Source organism: Rhinolophus ferrumequinum, chromosome 12 (genome assembly GCF_004115265.2).
Source record: "Rhinolophus ferrumequinum isolate MPI-CBG mRhiFer1 chromosome 12, mRhiFer1_v1.p, whole genome shotgun sequence".
In the NCBI taxonomy this organism is placed as follows: domain Eukaryota; kingdom Metazoa; phylum Chordata; class Mammalia; order Chiroptera; family Rhinolophidae; genus Rhinolophus; species Rhinolophus ferrumequinum.
In genome coordinates this window covers 38,110,574-38,124,457 of record NC_046295.1, presented here as the reverse complement: position 1 = coordinate 38,124,457, position 13,884 = coordinate 38,110,574, and the positions used below count along the sequence as shown (strand labels likewise).

The window sequence follows — 13,884 nt, the reverse complement described above, 5'->3', positions numbered from 1 at the left end:
TAAGTATCATTCTCTTTCTCTCTTTTTACAGGTTTATTGTAACTTATTTGAAATCCTTGTTTGGTACAAAAATTCTATAAATCAATTTGTTGTCTCTTTTATGGCTTTTATGTACTCTGAGATGTCTACCATTTTCCCCCCTACAATTATTCACTGCTTTATCCCTTGAATATTTTGTTGCCAAGAAATAACTAGTAAATGGCATTTTTATTCAGATGAGTTTTATATAAAACAAATCTGACTTAATCTAAATTTAACAAGCTATTTCAGTGATTTTTAAATTTTTTATCAAGAATAAAATGTTTTTCCTCGGTTACTTGCTCAGCTCTGATCATACTAAAATGTAGGATTATTGGTTTTATTATACTTTTATTATTCCCACTTACAGAAAAGGAGTTTACTTTTTAAGCAAGTCTGTGTTGCTGCTGTATACCAGGCCTATTATTACTAGGAAGGCAATAATTTGCAAGTTTTTGTTATTAAATGGACACTAGTTATATCAGTTTGAGGTAGTGGTGGTGGAAATAATTTCTTCTGCCACCGTGAAGAAAGTCAGGTTGTCTTTTCATTGGACCAGACACTAGTACTGCAGCTTTTCTCCTGTGTGCTTCTCACCTTTGGTGTTCAGTCATCCAGGTTTATTTCAAAATCAACTTTATTATAGTATATAGAAGTCTTCAAGAGGTAAATTGATAGCATTGCTATATTGTACCTTCCACCTCATCTTTAAAAAAAAAGCTGTGTCCTTGGTCAACACATTTTTTTTTTTTTAATTTTATTGGGTAACAATGTGTTTTTTCCAGGACCTTCAGCTCCAAGTCAAGTGGTTGTCCTTCATTCTAGTTGTGGAGAGCACACAGCTCAGCTCCAAGTCCAGTTGCCGTTTTCAATCTTAGTTGCAGGGGACGCAGCCCACTATCCCATGTGGGAATTGAACCAGCAACCTTGTTGTTAAGAGCTAATGCTCCAACCAACTGAGCCATCCAGCCGCCCCTTCGGAAGCTCAGCGGCAGCTCATTGTCTTCAGTCTAGTTGTGGAGGGCGCAGCTCACTGGCTCATGTAGGAATCGAACCAGCAACCTTGTTGTTAAGAGCTCGCACTCCAACCAACTGAGCTAACCGGCCTCCCCTACCTCATCTTTTGACCAAGTCATCTTTTTCTCTGAACTGACCCTTTGAACTCCCTGCCCTGCCATCTTCTTCACCAGGTCCTTTATCCTGCTGACCACAATAATAAATTTATAGCTCAATTCTGTAGTTGACATTGCCAATTTATCGCATAGTCTTTGCTGCCAAGCCCTGGGCACGCCCTCAGAATCCTTCTCAGCACAGCACTTCAGGGATCCAATTAGAGTTAGTGCTAGAGATGACACCTGGTTGTCATTTCTGTCCTGACTCTTGTTCCATCCAGATTAAGACATTAATATATTCAAACTCTATTTGCTTTGAAGGCTGAAAAGGAGTAAAGGCAAAATAACAAGTAGAGATGTTTCCCAATGTCTAAGCGACACTTTTCTACCCTTCTCTTACTCATCTGTTAAAGCCTTTTATGTCGCCCCTACCCTTTTTTCTCTCTGTGCTATTTCTGCTTCTTCTTTCTACTTAATTAGTTCACAGTAAGGACTAAACATATTTGTATTGGGCAATACAAACTAGATTTTGATTCAGTAGTAAGTGAAAAAGGCATTCTTTTCTTTCCAAATATTTTTGCCTCTTTAGTCATTCCTGAGATGATTTCTTCTGATTTTTGGTATAATGTACATTTTTCCTATCTTTGTATTTAAATTTTTTGGAGAAAATTAGGTGCCACCAAACCTCTGAAAGGTGTTTGTTTTGAATGCCTTCTTCCTAGAACTAAAGCGAAGATCAACTACAGCTAAAAAGAGGTAGGAATTTGAGAAAGGACAAGATAGAAGGAAATGTTGATAGGACAAACAAGTTAACGTGAGGTAGATACTTGGGAGAGTGGACCCTTCCTAAGTGAGCCAGTTATACGGCCGTTACTGTATTATATGCCTTACCTATATCATTGTATTTGTTCTTCTCAGCCGCACTCTGTTCAGTGCAGGCATTGGCTCCACTTAAGAAGACGTGCGGGTCAAAAAGGTAAATAATTTGCCGAAGGGAACACAGCTAGTAAGTGGTAGATTCGGGATTCCACCTTCCTTTCTGACTACAAACCTTTGTTTCTTCCCATCTAACCATTTAGAAAATTTTACCTTTACCAAATTTACCTTTTTTCTATAATGTACTTTATATTATAGCCTTTTTAATTTGGATAGTCATTACATACATTTTAATGTTTGTAATGTAGGTTATTTGGGCCTCTGGCACTATTGCTGAAATGATACGCTTCTGGTACAAATAGTGCTCTGAGCCCTTGGCAGTGTACCCCAGTGATGTAGGACAGTGATTGAGCCTGGTGTCAAGTCCTGGCTCCACCACTGCCTCACCTTGTGCAGGTTTCTTCTCTCAGACCAACATACACGGTCGTTTTGAAAATTAAACATAGAAATATGCATAGTACACTTAGCACAGCGCCTGACAAATAGTGTATGCTTTATAAGTGCTATTATTGTAGATTTACTATGTTAAATCCTGAACTTCTCCATGAGTTGGAGAATTTTCACTGAGTTACACAGAAATTATAACTAAAGGTATTTCATACCTTCTATGTTATTTGTAGAGAAAAAACAAATATTACCTCTCCTCTTTGTACTATTTTTCATATTTTGGTTAAATACTATAAAACATAATCACTACTGTTTGAAACATATCATATAGTATTTGAGTCTTTCTCTTAGTCGGAAATATTTGCCTCATCCCAGGATTTACAGCATTTCTAGGAACATCCCAAAAATCTGTTTGGGGGGATAATACTTGAAATAACAATAGTAGACACTGACCACTGGTGTCTTTGTTTTAAACCTTCTATTGTATGAGAATGCAGAATTCACATTCTGTGATTAAAACGTTTTCTATCTCCTTTTCTTTTTCAGAAGATGAATAATCTTTCATTTAGTGAGCTATGTTGCCTCTTCTGCTGTCCACCTTGTCCAGGGAAAATTGCTTCAAAGTTAGCATTTTTGCCACCTGATCCAACTTACACGCTAATGTGTGATGAAAGTGGAAGCCGCTGGACTTTACACCTATCAGAACGAGCAGACTGGCAGTACTCCTCTAGAGAAAAAGATGCGATTGAGTGTTTCATGACTAGAACCAGTAAAGGCAACAGAATTGCCTGCATGTTTGTGCGTTGCTCACCCAATGCCAAATACACTTTACTCTTCTCACATGGAAATGCTGTTGATCTTGGTCAGATGAGCAGCTTTTACATAGGACTGGGATCACGGATTAATTGTAATATATTCTCATATGATTATTCTGGATATGGTGCAAGTTCTGGGAAACCAACAGAGAAGAACCTCTATGCAGACATAGAAGCTGCTTGGCTTGCTCTTAGGACAAGGTAAATAGTAGTTGGGAATTGTATTCTAAAATGTTATGTATAAGAATAAAATAAAAGCTTTTTTTATAACACATGTTTTGAACTACTAAAGATTATATTTGCCATTACATACCAATAAAGAGTTAAACTTAGATTATAATTTAAAATTTTATGTAATGACGAAAAGTTTTTTTAATTCAGGTCACATTTGTGTGTGTGTGTGTGTGTGTGTGTGTGTGTAAGTGCATATGTGTGTGTGTCATTTTCTTAAAAATTTAAGCCAGTGACAAATGTTTGGTTTTATAAACTTGTTAGAGTGTGATATAAACATGTTTATTCAAAGTTGCGACATTTCAAGGGAATAAGAGAAAACAGTGATTTAGCTAGTTAATCATTCACTTGATCTATCATTAACCGTGTAAGAGACTGAATTGTTTTTGTTAAAACCCTAAAGTAGGGTTTGGGTGATTTTATGTAATTACCTCCTTGAAGGTGTGACTTAAAGATGCCTTGTTAGAACTATTTTTAAAGTATTCATTCTGTAAAATGGAGATTTTTACTTTGCATTCTGGACTCATAAAATTTGGAGAGATGATCTCAAGCGAAAATAATGTTATGATAAATAATTTTAGTAAATTCTCTTACTATGTCAATCATTCTTTGATTTTAAGGATACATTTTGGGGAATTAGAAATTGAATTAATCTTTCCAAAGTCACCAGGATACTTACATATTTTCTTGAAAAATAATGCAGTTTTGTAGACTTGACTGTTTTTTCTCATTAGACAGTTTACAATAAATAGAAATAACTTAGTACAAGTTATTTATATTATACATTGGTAAAGTGCCTGACTTCCAGAGTCTTTGACGGAATCTAAGGGACATAAAGAAAACTTACCATTTCTAATTTAATGTTTAAATGTTAGTAGTTTCAGTTAGTGAAGAGCCTCCTCAATTTTGTTAGTAGGTGTAACCTTTTTTAGAAAATGTCTTTAGAACCATTTACCCCTCCAAGATACATAATAAAACTAAACTCTCATAGCAAAGTTCTGTATAAAGGGGATTCTTGAATCAATTGAAAAGATACGAAACCATATATCTGATGAGTAAGAAAAAAAAAACAGATGGTGTAGTATAAGTAATGGGTAAGAAGTTTGGGGAGGTGGAGGAGTGGTGCGAAATGTTAAAAATACATAAACTTAAAAACCACCTTAAATGAACCTAAGTCAAAATCAGCTTCAGATGTAGTGAGGTCAGTCGCCTCAGGCCTACAAACAAACAAAAATGAGTGCCCAGTTGAATGTACTTGTATGTAGTATAGTAACTGTCAGGAAAGTGTGATAATATTTTTTTAATAACAGATTTATTGTGACATAATTTACATACCATAATTCACTCTTTTGAAGCATAACTTAGGTGAATTAGTGTAGTTTTTAAGGATGTTACGTTAAAGCAGATAGCCTTCGTTAATAGTACTTCTAAGTAACACAAAAGGATAACTTCACGTAAAACATTAGTATATAGTTCAGTGTTGTATGTTTATATAAACACCCTTGTAAATGGTCAGCTTAATTATTTTTTCTTTTTTAATCTTGCCAGCTATCAATTTGAAGGAAACATTCTGAAATGATTTCTAATCTTGGTAAATTAATCTTTTTATATGCACTTGATCAGTATGAATGAGGAAAAAGGACAGAATAGAAAATTCCTAAGTAGTCTCACATATCAGTTTAGTTGGCATGGAATTTCACATTTATATTTTTTTCTCATGTTGAACCCTAAATGTGGTTGGAAGAGTTCGTAAGTGTAGGTAGTCTTCGGAGATATATTTAACTTCTCTGAGCCTGTTTCCTCATCTGATTAATGAAGGAGTTGAGTTAAATGATCTCTTAAGAGCCTTTCCAGTTCTGGAATTCTATCATCTAATAAAATGTATATAATCAGAATTCATGCCTTTTATTTCCTTTATTTGATTAAAGTTAAACAGTTTGGGCTTAAATAACCTGGAGGGGAAAAATAAATAATGAATTTAAGTAATTATTATTCGAATGGTCTTCTTTTCTAAATAAACTATAATAATCCCAGTTTCTGAACTTCTGATCAATCAACAGAAAATAAGGGACCAATATTCATTATACAGTCTTACCCTACATTCTTTGAAATCATTGTCTTTGCACTATAATGGAAAAAGCACTGGACTGTGAGTCAGGCTACCTGGGTTCTAATTATAGGTCTGTCACTAACTTAACTCTGACTTTGAACATCTGCTCAGTAAGCAGCTGAACTAGAGTAGATGGTCTCTAAAGTCCTTTCTGACTTGTACTATGCTGAAATTCTGTTATTGCTTTGAGTCCTCTGATGCTAAATTGGCAGCTGCCTCTGCTACTCTGGAGCCTTGCCATTACTAGCTTTAGCCTAAAATCCATAGTTGCCACCAGCAGTGCCGCTGTTCAGCTAACAGCAACTGTGTAACCTCAACAGTTATGCTGATGCCGCAAATGTTCATTTTCCTAATTTTTTTATTCCTATACAGCTAGGCCTATTTAAAGAAAAAAGCTTTTCTGAGTTTACTTACATTTAAGAGTCAGTCTGAAGTAGATGGAACCCAATCTCTGGGACATAGCCAAGTGCTTGATTGGGAGATACAATGGGGAGGTATGTCACTACCTGGGTAGTTCCAATGGTCCTGTGCCCCTGGAAAGGGCCATGGGGAGCACATGGGGTTTATCTTGCTTTTTCCTGGTAAATGTTCAGATAATTTGGAAAGCTCTATTACCTTTTCAAAAGATTAGCAGCTGTTGTGCAAATAGCCCCTAGCAGCCAAAAGTAACTACTGTCAGACTTCTAAGAAGAGAGGCATGTTTGATGTCACTCTAACCTTAACCCCATATTCATTAGCTTCTGTCGCATCTCACTTAAACTTGCAGTTGGGACAGTTTACAGCTGGGGCAATTATACTGTAGGCAAGTAACAGTGCCTGGGACATAGTATGTACCCAATATTATTGAGTCAGTGAGATTAAGTATTTAAATCTGAGGCATCTCTAAAGGGAGTAAAGCAATACTCTTGAGATTTTAGCAGGAAGTCTGTTCAAAATTAACTGAACCATTTGGCATTTGGAATTCTCATTCATCTGTTTATCTTTTTAATCATCAGTCCATTTCTATGGTAAGTAAAGGCAAATTTCAAGAAATAATAGTAATTTGCTCTTGCCTATTATGATGCATATATTTTATTCATTCCATACTGTAACTATGTTCGCATTTTCATCACTATGAAAAGAATTTATTCAGAAAATAAAATAAGCCACTTATGATATCTAGGGAAGTAAAAAATATTGTTACATTAAGTGGAAAATAAACACTACATATCCATTAAATTTCAGTTCATTAAAATATTAGTGATATATGTCCAAATTTAGTCAACAATATGCCACACTGAATTACACAGATGGTTTAATCCATTTTTAAGATTGAAATTTTAAAAGACCTCAGCAGTAATTTTTCCAAAAGATGAAACTGAAACAAATGAAATAAGCTAAGAGAGTAGATCTTACTACAGCATTAAATTATGATAGTGATGTTAAAGAAACTTAAATTTTCAATATAAATTTGTTGACATTGTCTCATTCTAAATCATTCTGTTATAAAATTAAGTCCTTAGGAATGATTGCACATTTCATACCAGTCCAACTCTTCTTTTCTTTTTTTAACTTCTGGACTTTGTAGATATGGCATTCGCCCTGAAAATGTGATAATCTATGGCCAAAGTATAGGGACAGTACCATCTGTGGACCTTGCTGCTCGATACGAGAGCGCTGCTGTTATTCTTCATTCTCCTCTGACCTCGGGAATGCGAGTTGCTTTTCCTGATACCAAGAAGACCTACTGTTTTGATGCATTCCCAAAGTAAGTGTCAACGTTCAAAATATTTGAATTCAAAGAAACTTTTGAGGGAATTTTATTCTGTCGGTTGAGGTATTCATGATACAACTCACTCAGCCATGAGCTTCTGTTTTACATATACTACAGAAATTGTGAAAAATTCACTTGTGAAGAAGGTGGTGGCAGGACACCAGTCAGGAGGCTGAGTTGTTTGACCCATAGTGATCTGGGTGAAGAGGGCTGAGGGCCTTTTTCCCAAGACAGCGGCCGGCGCTAGTACTAGAGAGGAGAGTAAATTTGAGAAATGCAATTGACAGAACTAAATGGCAGGCTGGATATAGGATGCTAAACAAGAGAACTTGAATATAATTCCCAGGTTTCTGACGTGGGCTGCTAATGGGTAATAATGCCATTCTTTGAGACTCATAATACTGGAGGAAAGAAACAAGTGGAGGGAAAATGAGACACGTGCGCATAAAAATGAGTGCATGATTTCTAATGATATCTGACTGACAAAAGAAGTGAAATGCAAAAAAGTTGAGTCTTAAATGAACTAGAATAAGTTGCTGCCACAAAGTCTGCAAACATGCAGTGTTAGGCAAATTTGCAAAAAAGGGCTGTTTCTCCTGCTGCTTCTGAAGATAGGATGGTTGTTCCCACCAGCTCCTCTTCGTAGTTGGAGAAAATCGATGGCCTATTTTTCTCAAAGGGAAGCGGCAAGAAGTAAGAAGCTGGCAAATTTCAGTTTTCTTTTCTTTCCCTAGTAGGTAACAATACAAAGGATTTTTTGTATTGTTGATGATAGATAGATTAGATAGATAGATAGATTGATAGATAGATTAGATAGATAGATTAGATAGACAGACAGACAGACAGACAGATAGAAGATAGATAGATAGATGCACCAAAGGCCAAGTCATGGCTTGGTTCTCTATAAGAACAGCAAGCGTCATTTCCAAAACAAATTTTTTTCATCATGAGCCAGTAAGGATTCACTTTGTAGGGAAGCTTATGGAAGTATATGATCTTATCAGCAGAACAAGCTATGTGTATGGGGGGGGGACTTTTAGTTTTTACATTTGGGGTTTGTTTGGGTTTTAGATAACGGTAGATTGGAAGGTATGTGCGTTACACTGCTTCTGTCTAGCTGAATAGTAGGGACGATGTGGAGGTATTTGGGGTACTGCTGTCGCCATAAAACACATCTCTGTCTAGCCCCCTCTTTCATTATTACACCAACAGAGAGGACAGCACTAACAGTAAACTGTTTGAAAAAGATTATACATTTCTTTTTATTGTTTGTTCTAATTCCTTTACTATGAGCATTTGACAACAAATAATATACCCAAACATTTTTCCTTATCAAGTGCAGCCTTGAATTACTTCATTGATGATTTGTCTCCTTTTCAAGAGTCTATCCTCATTTTATATTTATAATGCTTTATCTCTCTCTCTCTCTATGGGTTTTTTAAAAGAGTTATTTGTTTGTAAGATTTGTTAAATCTCTGTAGTTTCCTTTGAGTTGCCTTTTTTTTTATTCTGATTGTTTTGATCTCTGACCTTTTTTGTTGTATGTATGTATGTATGTATGTATTTATTTTTAATAAATTTTATTGGGGAATATTGGGGGACAGTGTGTTTCTCCAGGGCCCATCAGCTCCAAGTCGTTGTCCTTTAGTCTAGTTATGGAGGGCGCAGCTCATCTCCAAGTCCAGTCGCCGTTTTTCAGTCAGTTGCAGGGGACGCAGCCCACCATCCCATGTGGGAACTGAACCAGCAACCCAGTTGTTCAGAGCTTGCACTCTAACCAACTGAGCCATCCAGCCGCCCCTGTGTTATATTTAAAGTATTCTCTTCTGATGTCTGATAATTCTTGGTTGTCTGCTGATAGTAAGGGTGAGGGACTAAAGTGCTGATCTGAAGCAGGTGATTGAGGCTTGTGGACTGTGAGCTTCACTCTAGAATGATCTATTCAAGCCAGTTAGTTGGGGATCCCCACCCCACTCCCATGTCAGTGTTTATATATCTTTCCTCTTAAAGTGAATGCAGTCTCCAAAGAAGACTTTCTGAAACTCCCCTTGGTGGCTGAAGGCCTGGCTGCTGGCATTCTGAAATCCCAGTGGGGGAAAAGCTTCACAGCATCCTACATGCGAATGTCAGCTTGGTCTTTGATGAATCTGCCCTAAATTGTGTCTGCCAATCCCCTAGTCCATAAACCGGCCAGTTTGGGGTAGAGAGCAATTACCCAGCTGCCAAAAGAAGGGGAAAGAACCTGGGGGAGAGGGACCTAAACTATTTTTTAAACAAACTTTAAACAAATTCTAAGGTTTCACTCACCCCCTTCATCCTGCTGTCATTTCTAGCCTTCTGGGGTATTCCATGGTGTAAATTGGATTGGGTCTTCACTTTACCTTCTGTCTTCTTAAAATTGTGTTTTCTCCTAACTGTTTTTCAGCTCCAAGATTTTATATTTCACTACATTCACTGTATTTTTGTGAGTTAGTACCCTAAAACAAAAACAGAAAAACATTTTGCTGTCATGTGAGTGCAGAGAGTTAGGAAGTTAAGCACCTACTTGAAATGATCCTTAGTTTTCTCCTCTCCTTGCCACCTAAGTTTCTCTGTGTGAAACATCAACATTGTAGAAAGTTGGAGTAGGGTGATGGTAACGCCATTGAGTGATTGATTCCCTCAAAACAGGTACATGAAGTTAACTTCCTCAGATAGGCTTAAGGTGGAGTATGTAAAGGTGACTTTTGAATCTTATTTGAAATCCAAGGGGCATCCATCCCTCCTGGCTCGATTCAGATTATTCTATGTTTAAATTCTCTCTCTGACATAACACAAGAAAATTTGTTTCATGTTTCTTTTCATAGTTAATTCATTGATTTTACCCCCTCCTCTTTTCCTACAGCATTGACAAAATCTCTAAGATAACCTCTCCAGTATTAATAATTCATGGGACTGAAGATGAAGTCATTGACTTTTCCCATGGTCTCGCGTTGTTTGAGCGCTGCCAAAGACCCGTGGAGCCTCTGTGGGTTGAAGGGGCAGGTCACAATGACGTGGAACTTTACGGACAGTACCTTGAAAGGTTGAAACAGTTTGTGTCTCAGGAACTGGTAAATTTGTAAAATATTCTGTAAATTTGCATACTGGGTTTTCTTTTGCTGAACTGCACTCTTTGGTAAATAACATAAAACCTGAAGGTTTTGTTTGCAAATCATGTCAGTTGCCTTCATAAATGTACAGGTAATGATTTGTTAACAGACTTAGTGAAGGTTTTAATTACCAGAACTAGAACTGGAAACAACAGTATCATGCAGTCAGGCTGTGTAATTTATATTTTTTCTGTGAATTTTTTTTTAAACATCAAGATGAGTACTGTATGGAATTTTAATTCTGTAAAATCAGATGCTGTAAAAGTATTGCCAAATGCTTTTGCATATGAAAAACAAATTTATAAATATTTTTAAAACATCTCAATGTACTAAATATCCTGGTATACAAATGTAATAATTCTTTCGGTAAAAGGCTGTATATCTAAAATAATTCAAGTACTCATAGTAGAATAAACTGTAAGAAAACACACAAGTTCACTAAAGATGACCTAAACCCTGTTGTACAGGGATAGAGGTTTAAATCGTGATTTTATTGTAAAATACATTGAATTTTCTGTATTTCCTGGTTATCATACATTTTCTCCTTTACAAAAAAATGATGTAAGTCTTAATTTTTATGCTATCTGTTAATTTACCAACTAGTTACCTTGTAAATGAGAAGTCATAATAGCACTGAATTTTAACTAGTTTTGATTTATAAGTTTGGTACTGTGAGGCAACTACTTAAAATTTTTATTTTAGTTATTTAAAAGGCATTTAGAGCTTCAAGAATGATTTTGTATGCAATGTTTTAAATTTTGACTAATCTCGTACAATTACAATTGCAGTACTCTTCGATATAAGACAACCTGAAAGTCCATTACACGTTCTTCAAGACCACAAACAGACTGGCTTTGGTCCCTTTCCACTTTGGCTATTTTTAAGAATGGGACCTATTGTTTTGGATTACTATCTGAGAAATTCATGGATTCACTCCTGGATGCAGGAACTAAGAAAACGTTTAATTCATAACTTTTATAATAACCAATGTAGTAAAAAATAAAGTTCACACACAAAACTAAGTTGCCTTTCCTTGAATGAATCTTGCCTGAATAAAACAAAGAAAGAAAAATAAAAATTAAATTAACGGTATGTAGTCTAATTTGTAAATGAATGAATATTGAAATAATACACACTGTGGATATATTTTAAGGCCTTATGTAGTTTTACTTGTTCTGCTTGTTCTGTGGTTATGTCTAAGACTATAGTATATGATTCTCTTCAAAGTATATCAAGTATTGTGAATGCTTTGGTTCAGATGTGTCAAACTAACAGTAAAACAACAAATATACCACTCAGCTGTGCTTGCTTGCCTTCTTCCATGCTCCCCACATCCTACTATAAAGAGTGAAAAAAGATAATTCATCTTAATAGAACATATTTCTGTAGTTTTCTAAATTTATCATCACTTCTTTCTTTTAGAGAGGTTTTTCCTTCTCAAGATTGTCTTGGAGCCTATGTGATTCCTTCTATGTACAACATAAGCCCCAGAATTTAGCTAAGTATTTTCTTTGATTACCTGGGGAAATCAAAATATTGATTATACTAATTCTGTATTCACTCAACAAATATTTATTGAATGTCTAAATCGTGCAAAAACCAAATGCCAGATAAAGATAGGCATTGACTGTATCCTCAGACTTCACAGAGTAGCAAAGGAGACAGATACGTCATTGCACAGGTATTACTATTTGGTAAGGGCTGAAGGAGATTAGTAGGGTGTTATTATAGGTAAAAGGTACTCCTGGGAGAAGAGCATGGGGAGAAAGGTAAGGAAGAGTCCCATGAAGAAGTAGTATTTGAACTGAACTTTGAAAGATGACTAAGAAATGACAAAACCTGGGTGGCCCAGGAAAAACATTCCTGGCCGAGGGGAACAGTGTATGCAAGCATAGAGGAAGGATGATACATTTGAAATAGAGTAGACTAGCCAGAGGTCAAGGGGAAAGGATAGCATAGAGATGAGGCTAGCCAGCTAGCTAGCGGCACAATCATACATGGTATCATAGGCCCTGATCAGTGTCCTACAAACAATAGAAAGACATTGATAGAAACAGGAAACTGCATGTGTCAAGAGTTTGCAGACAAAATGAATCTGGAGATTTTAGCTTGTACAAATAACATGTAAGCCAACTGTTTAGAAACTGATATAATCTTAGGGTGTGGAAAAATTCATCATGGAAGAATAATTTATATATACCAGAGGCGCCAAAAAAAATGTGTTCAAGTGGACTCTTTGGTCAACGTTGCTCAAGCAGTAATTTGCCATAATCAGAAGCATCTAGACACTGGATGGTAACCACTCTGAGCACCTCTTGTCGTTGCAGAAGTCAAACGTGACTTGTATTCATCTTTTGTTATCGATATATGTTGAATACTACAATTATAATAGCTTTTTCCTTTCTTAACTTTTTTTTGGCACCCTCTGTGTATATAAAGTGCTGGTCAAACCACATTTGCAATGTTAATTTCATTTCAGGATGCAGTGAAAGGATATTCATGAATGAGAACAAATCCTGGGGAGTTTTACAAGTTAAAGTCTCATAAACTGAAACCTAAAAACTAACTGAAGAATTACTTTACTAAGGAATGCTAACTGTCTTCAAATATTTGAGAAGCATGTACAATTTATTATTTTTGACTCAAAGTAGAATGAAGTGAAAATTGCACAATGACAGATAAGAGCTCAGTGTAAGAAAGGACTTGATGGTTATTTGTCCATCAAGGAAAGCAATGCCCTCCGAAGGATTAATGACTGGAGCAGAGGAGAAGCTGAATGACATTTGTCACAAGGCTACAGAAGAAATTTCAGATTAAAATGAGAAATTGAACTAGACGGACCATGTATAGGACCCCTTTAAGATTTTTATATTAAAAGATTATCTTTCATTAGATTTCTTCTACCGACTCTGCATCACTTACCCTATGGCATTAGAAGACAGTATTATGCAGAAGAATTGAATGGGCAATCAGACCTGGGCTCTTCTCAACTGACACAATTAGCTCTGACATTGGCAGGTTACTTCTCTGGACCACAAGTGTCTTCACTAGAAGAGATGGAACTGATTGACTAACATAATCCCCTACTTTGCTAATGTAAAATGAAAATCTCTCAGCCCCGCTCATATCATTTTTTAACCTTGGCTAGAGTAGACCCAGATAACTTATTTTGATATTTGGTTCTTGTGCATATCAAACATGGTGTAATTTGAATGGTAACACTAGTCCTGAGAAAATGGTCAGCAGTATACATTTATTCCTGCCATATCTTACAAGTACAAAAGCAGAATAAGAACTTTAATGAATTCATTGATCATCTTCACACTTTTCCAGATTTCTAACTTACTCAAGTTTACCAGTTCTATATCTCACCCAAGAATATATATTGCAG

At 36.0% G+C, this 13,884-nt stretch overlaps 1 protein-coding gene across 2 annotated transcripts in view; it reads left to right on the top strand.

The window, feature by feature from the left end:
* ABHD17B (abhydrolase domain containing 17B, depalmitoylase) overlaps positions 1-11,832 on the top strand; it is a 44,599-nt gene extending 32,767 nt beyond the window's left edge. Inside the window, exons 2-5 of one of the 2 annotated variants that reach the window (XM_033123305.1) lie at positions 3,000-3,469; positions 7,177-7,356; positions 10,247-10,454; positions 11,282-11,829. In XM_033123305.1, coding sequence (XP_032979196.1) covers positions 3,003-3,469; positions 7,177-7,356; positions 10,247-10,454; positions 11,282-11,296 — 870 coding nt within the window. In that variant the 5' untranslated portion in view covers positions 3,000-3,002 and the 3' untranslated portion in view covers positions 11,297-11,829. Of the gene's footprint in view, positions 1-2,999; positions 3,470-7,176; positions 7,357-10,246; positions 10,455-11,281 lie in introns of those variants that run through there. The other variant, XM_033123306.1, reaches the window with a different exon arrangement.
* Positions 11,833-13,884: the final 2,052 nt, after the last annotated feature.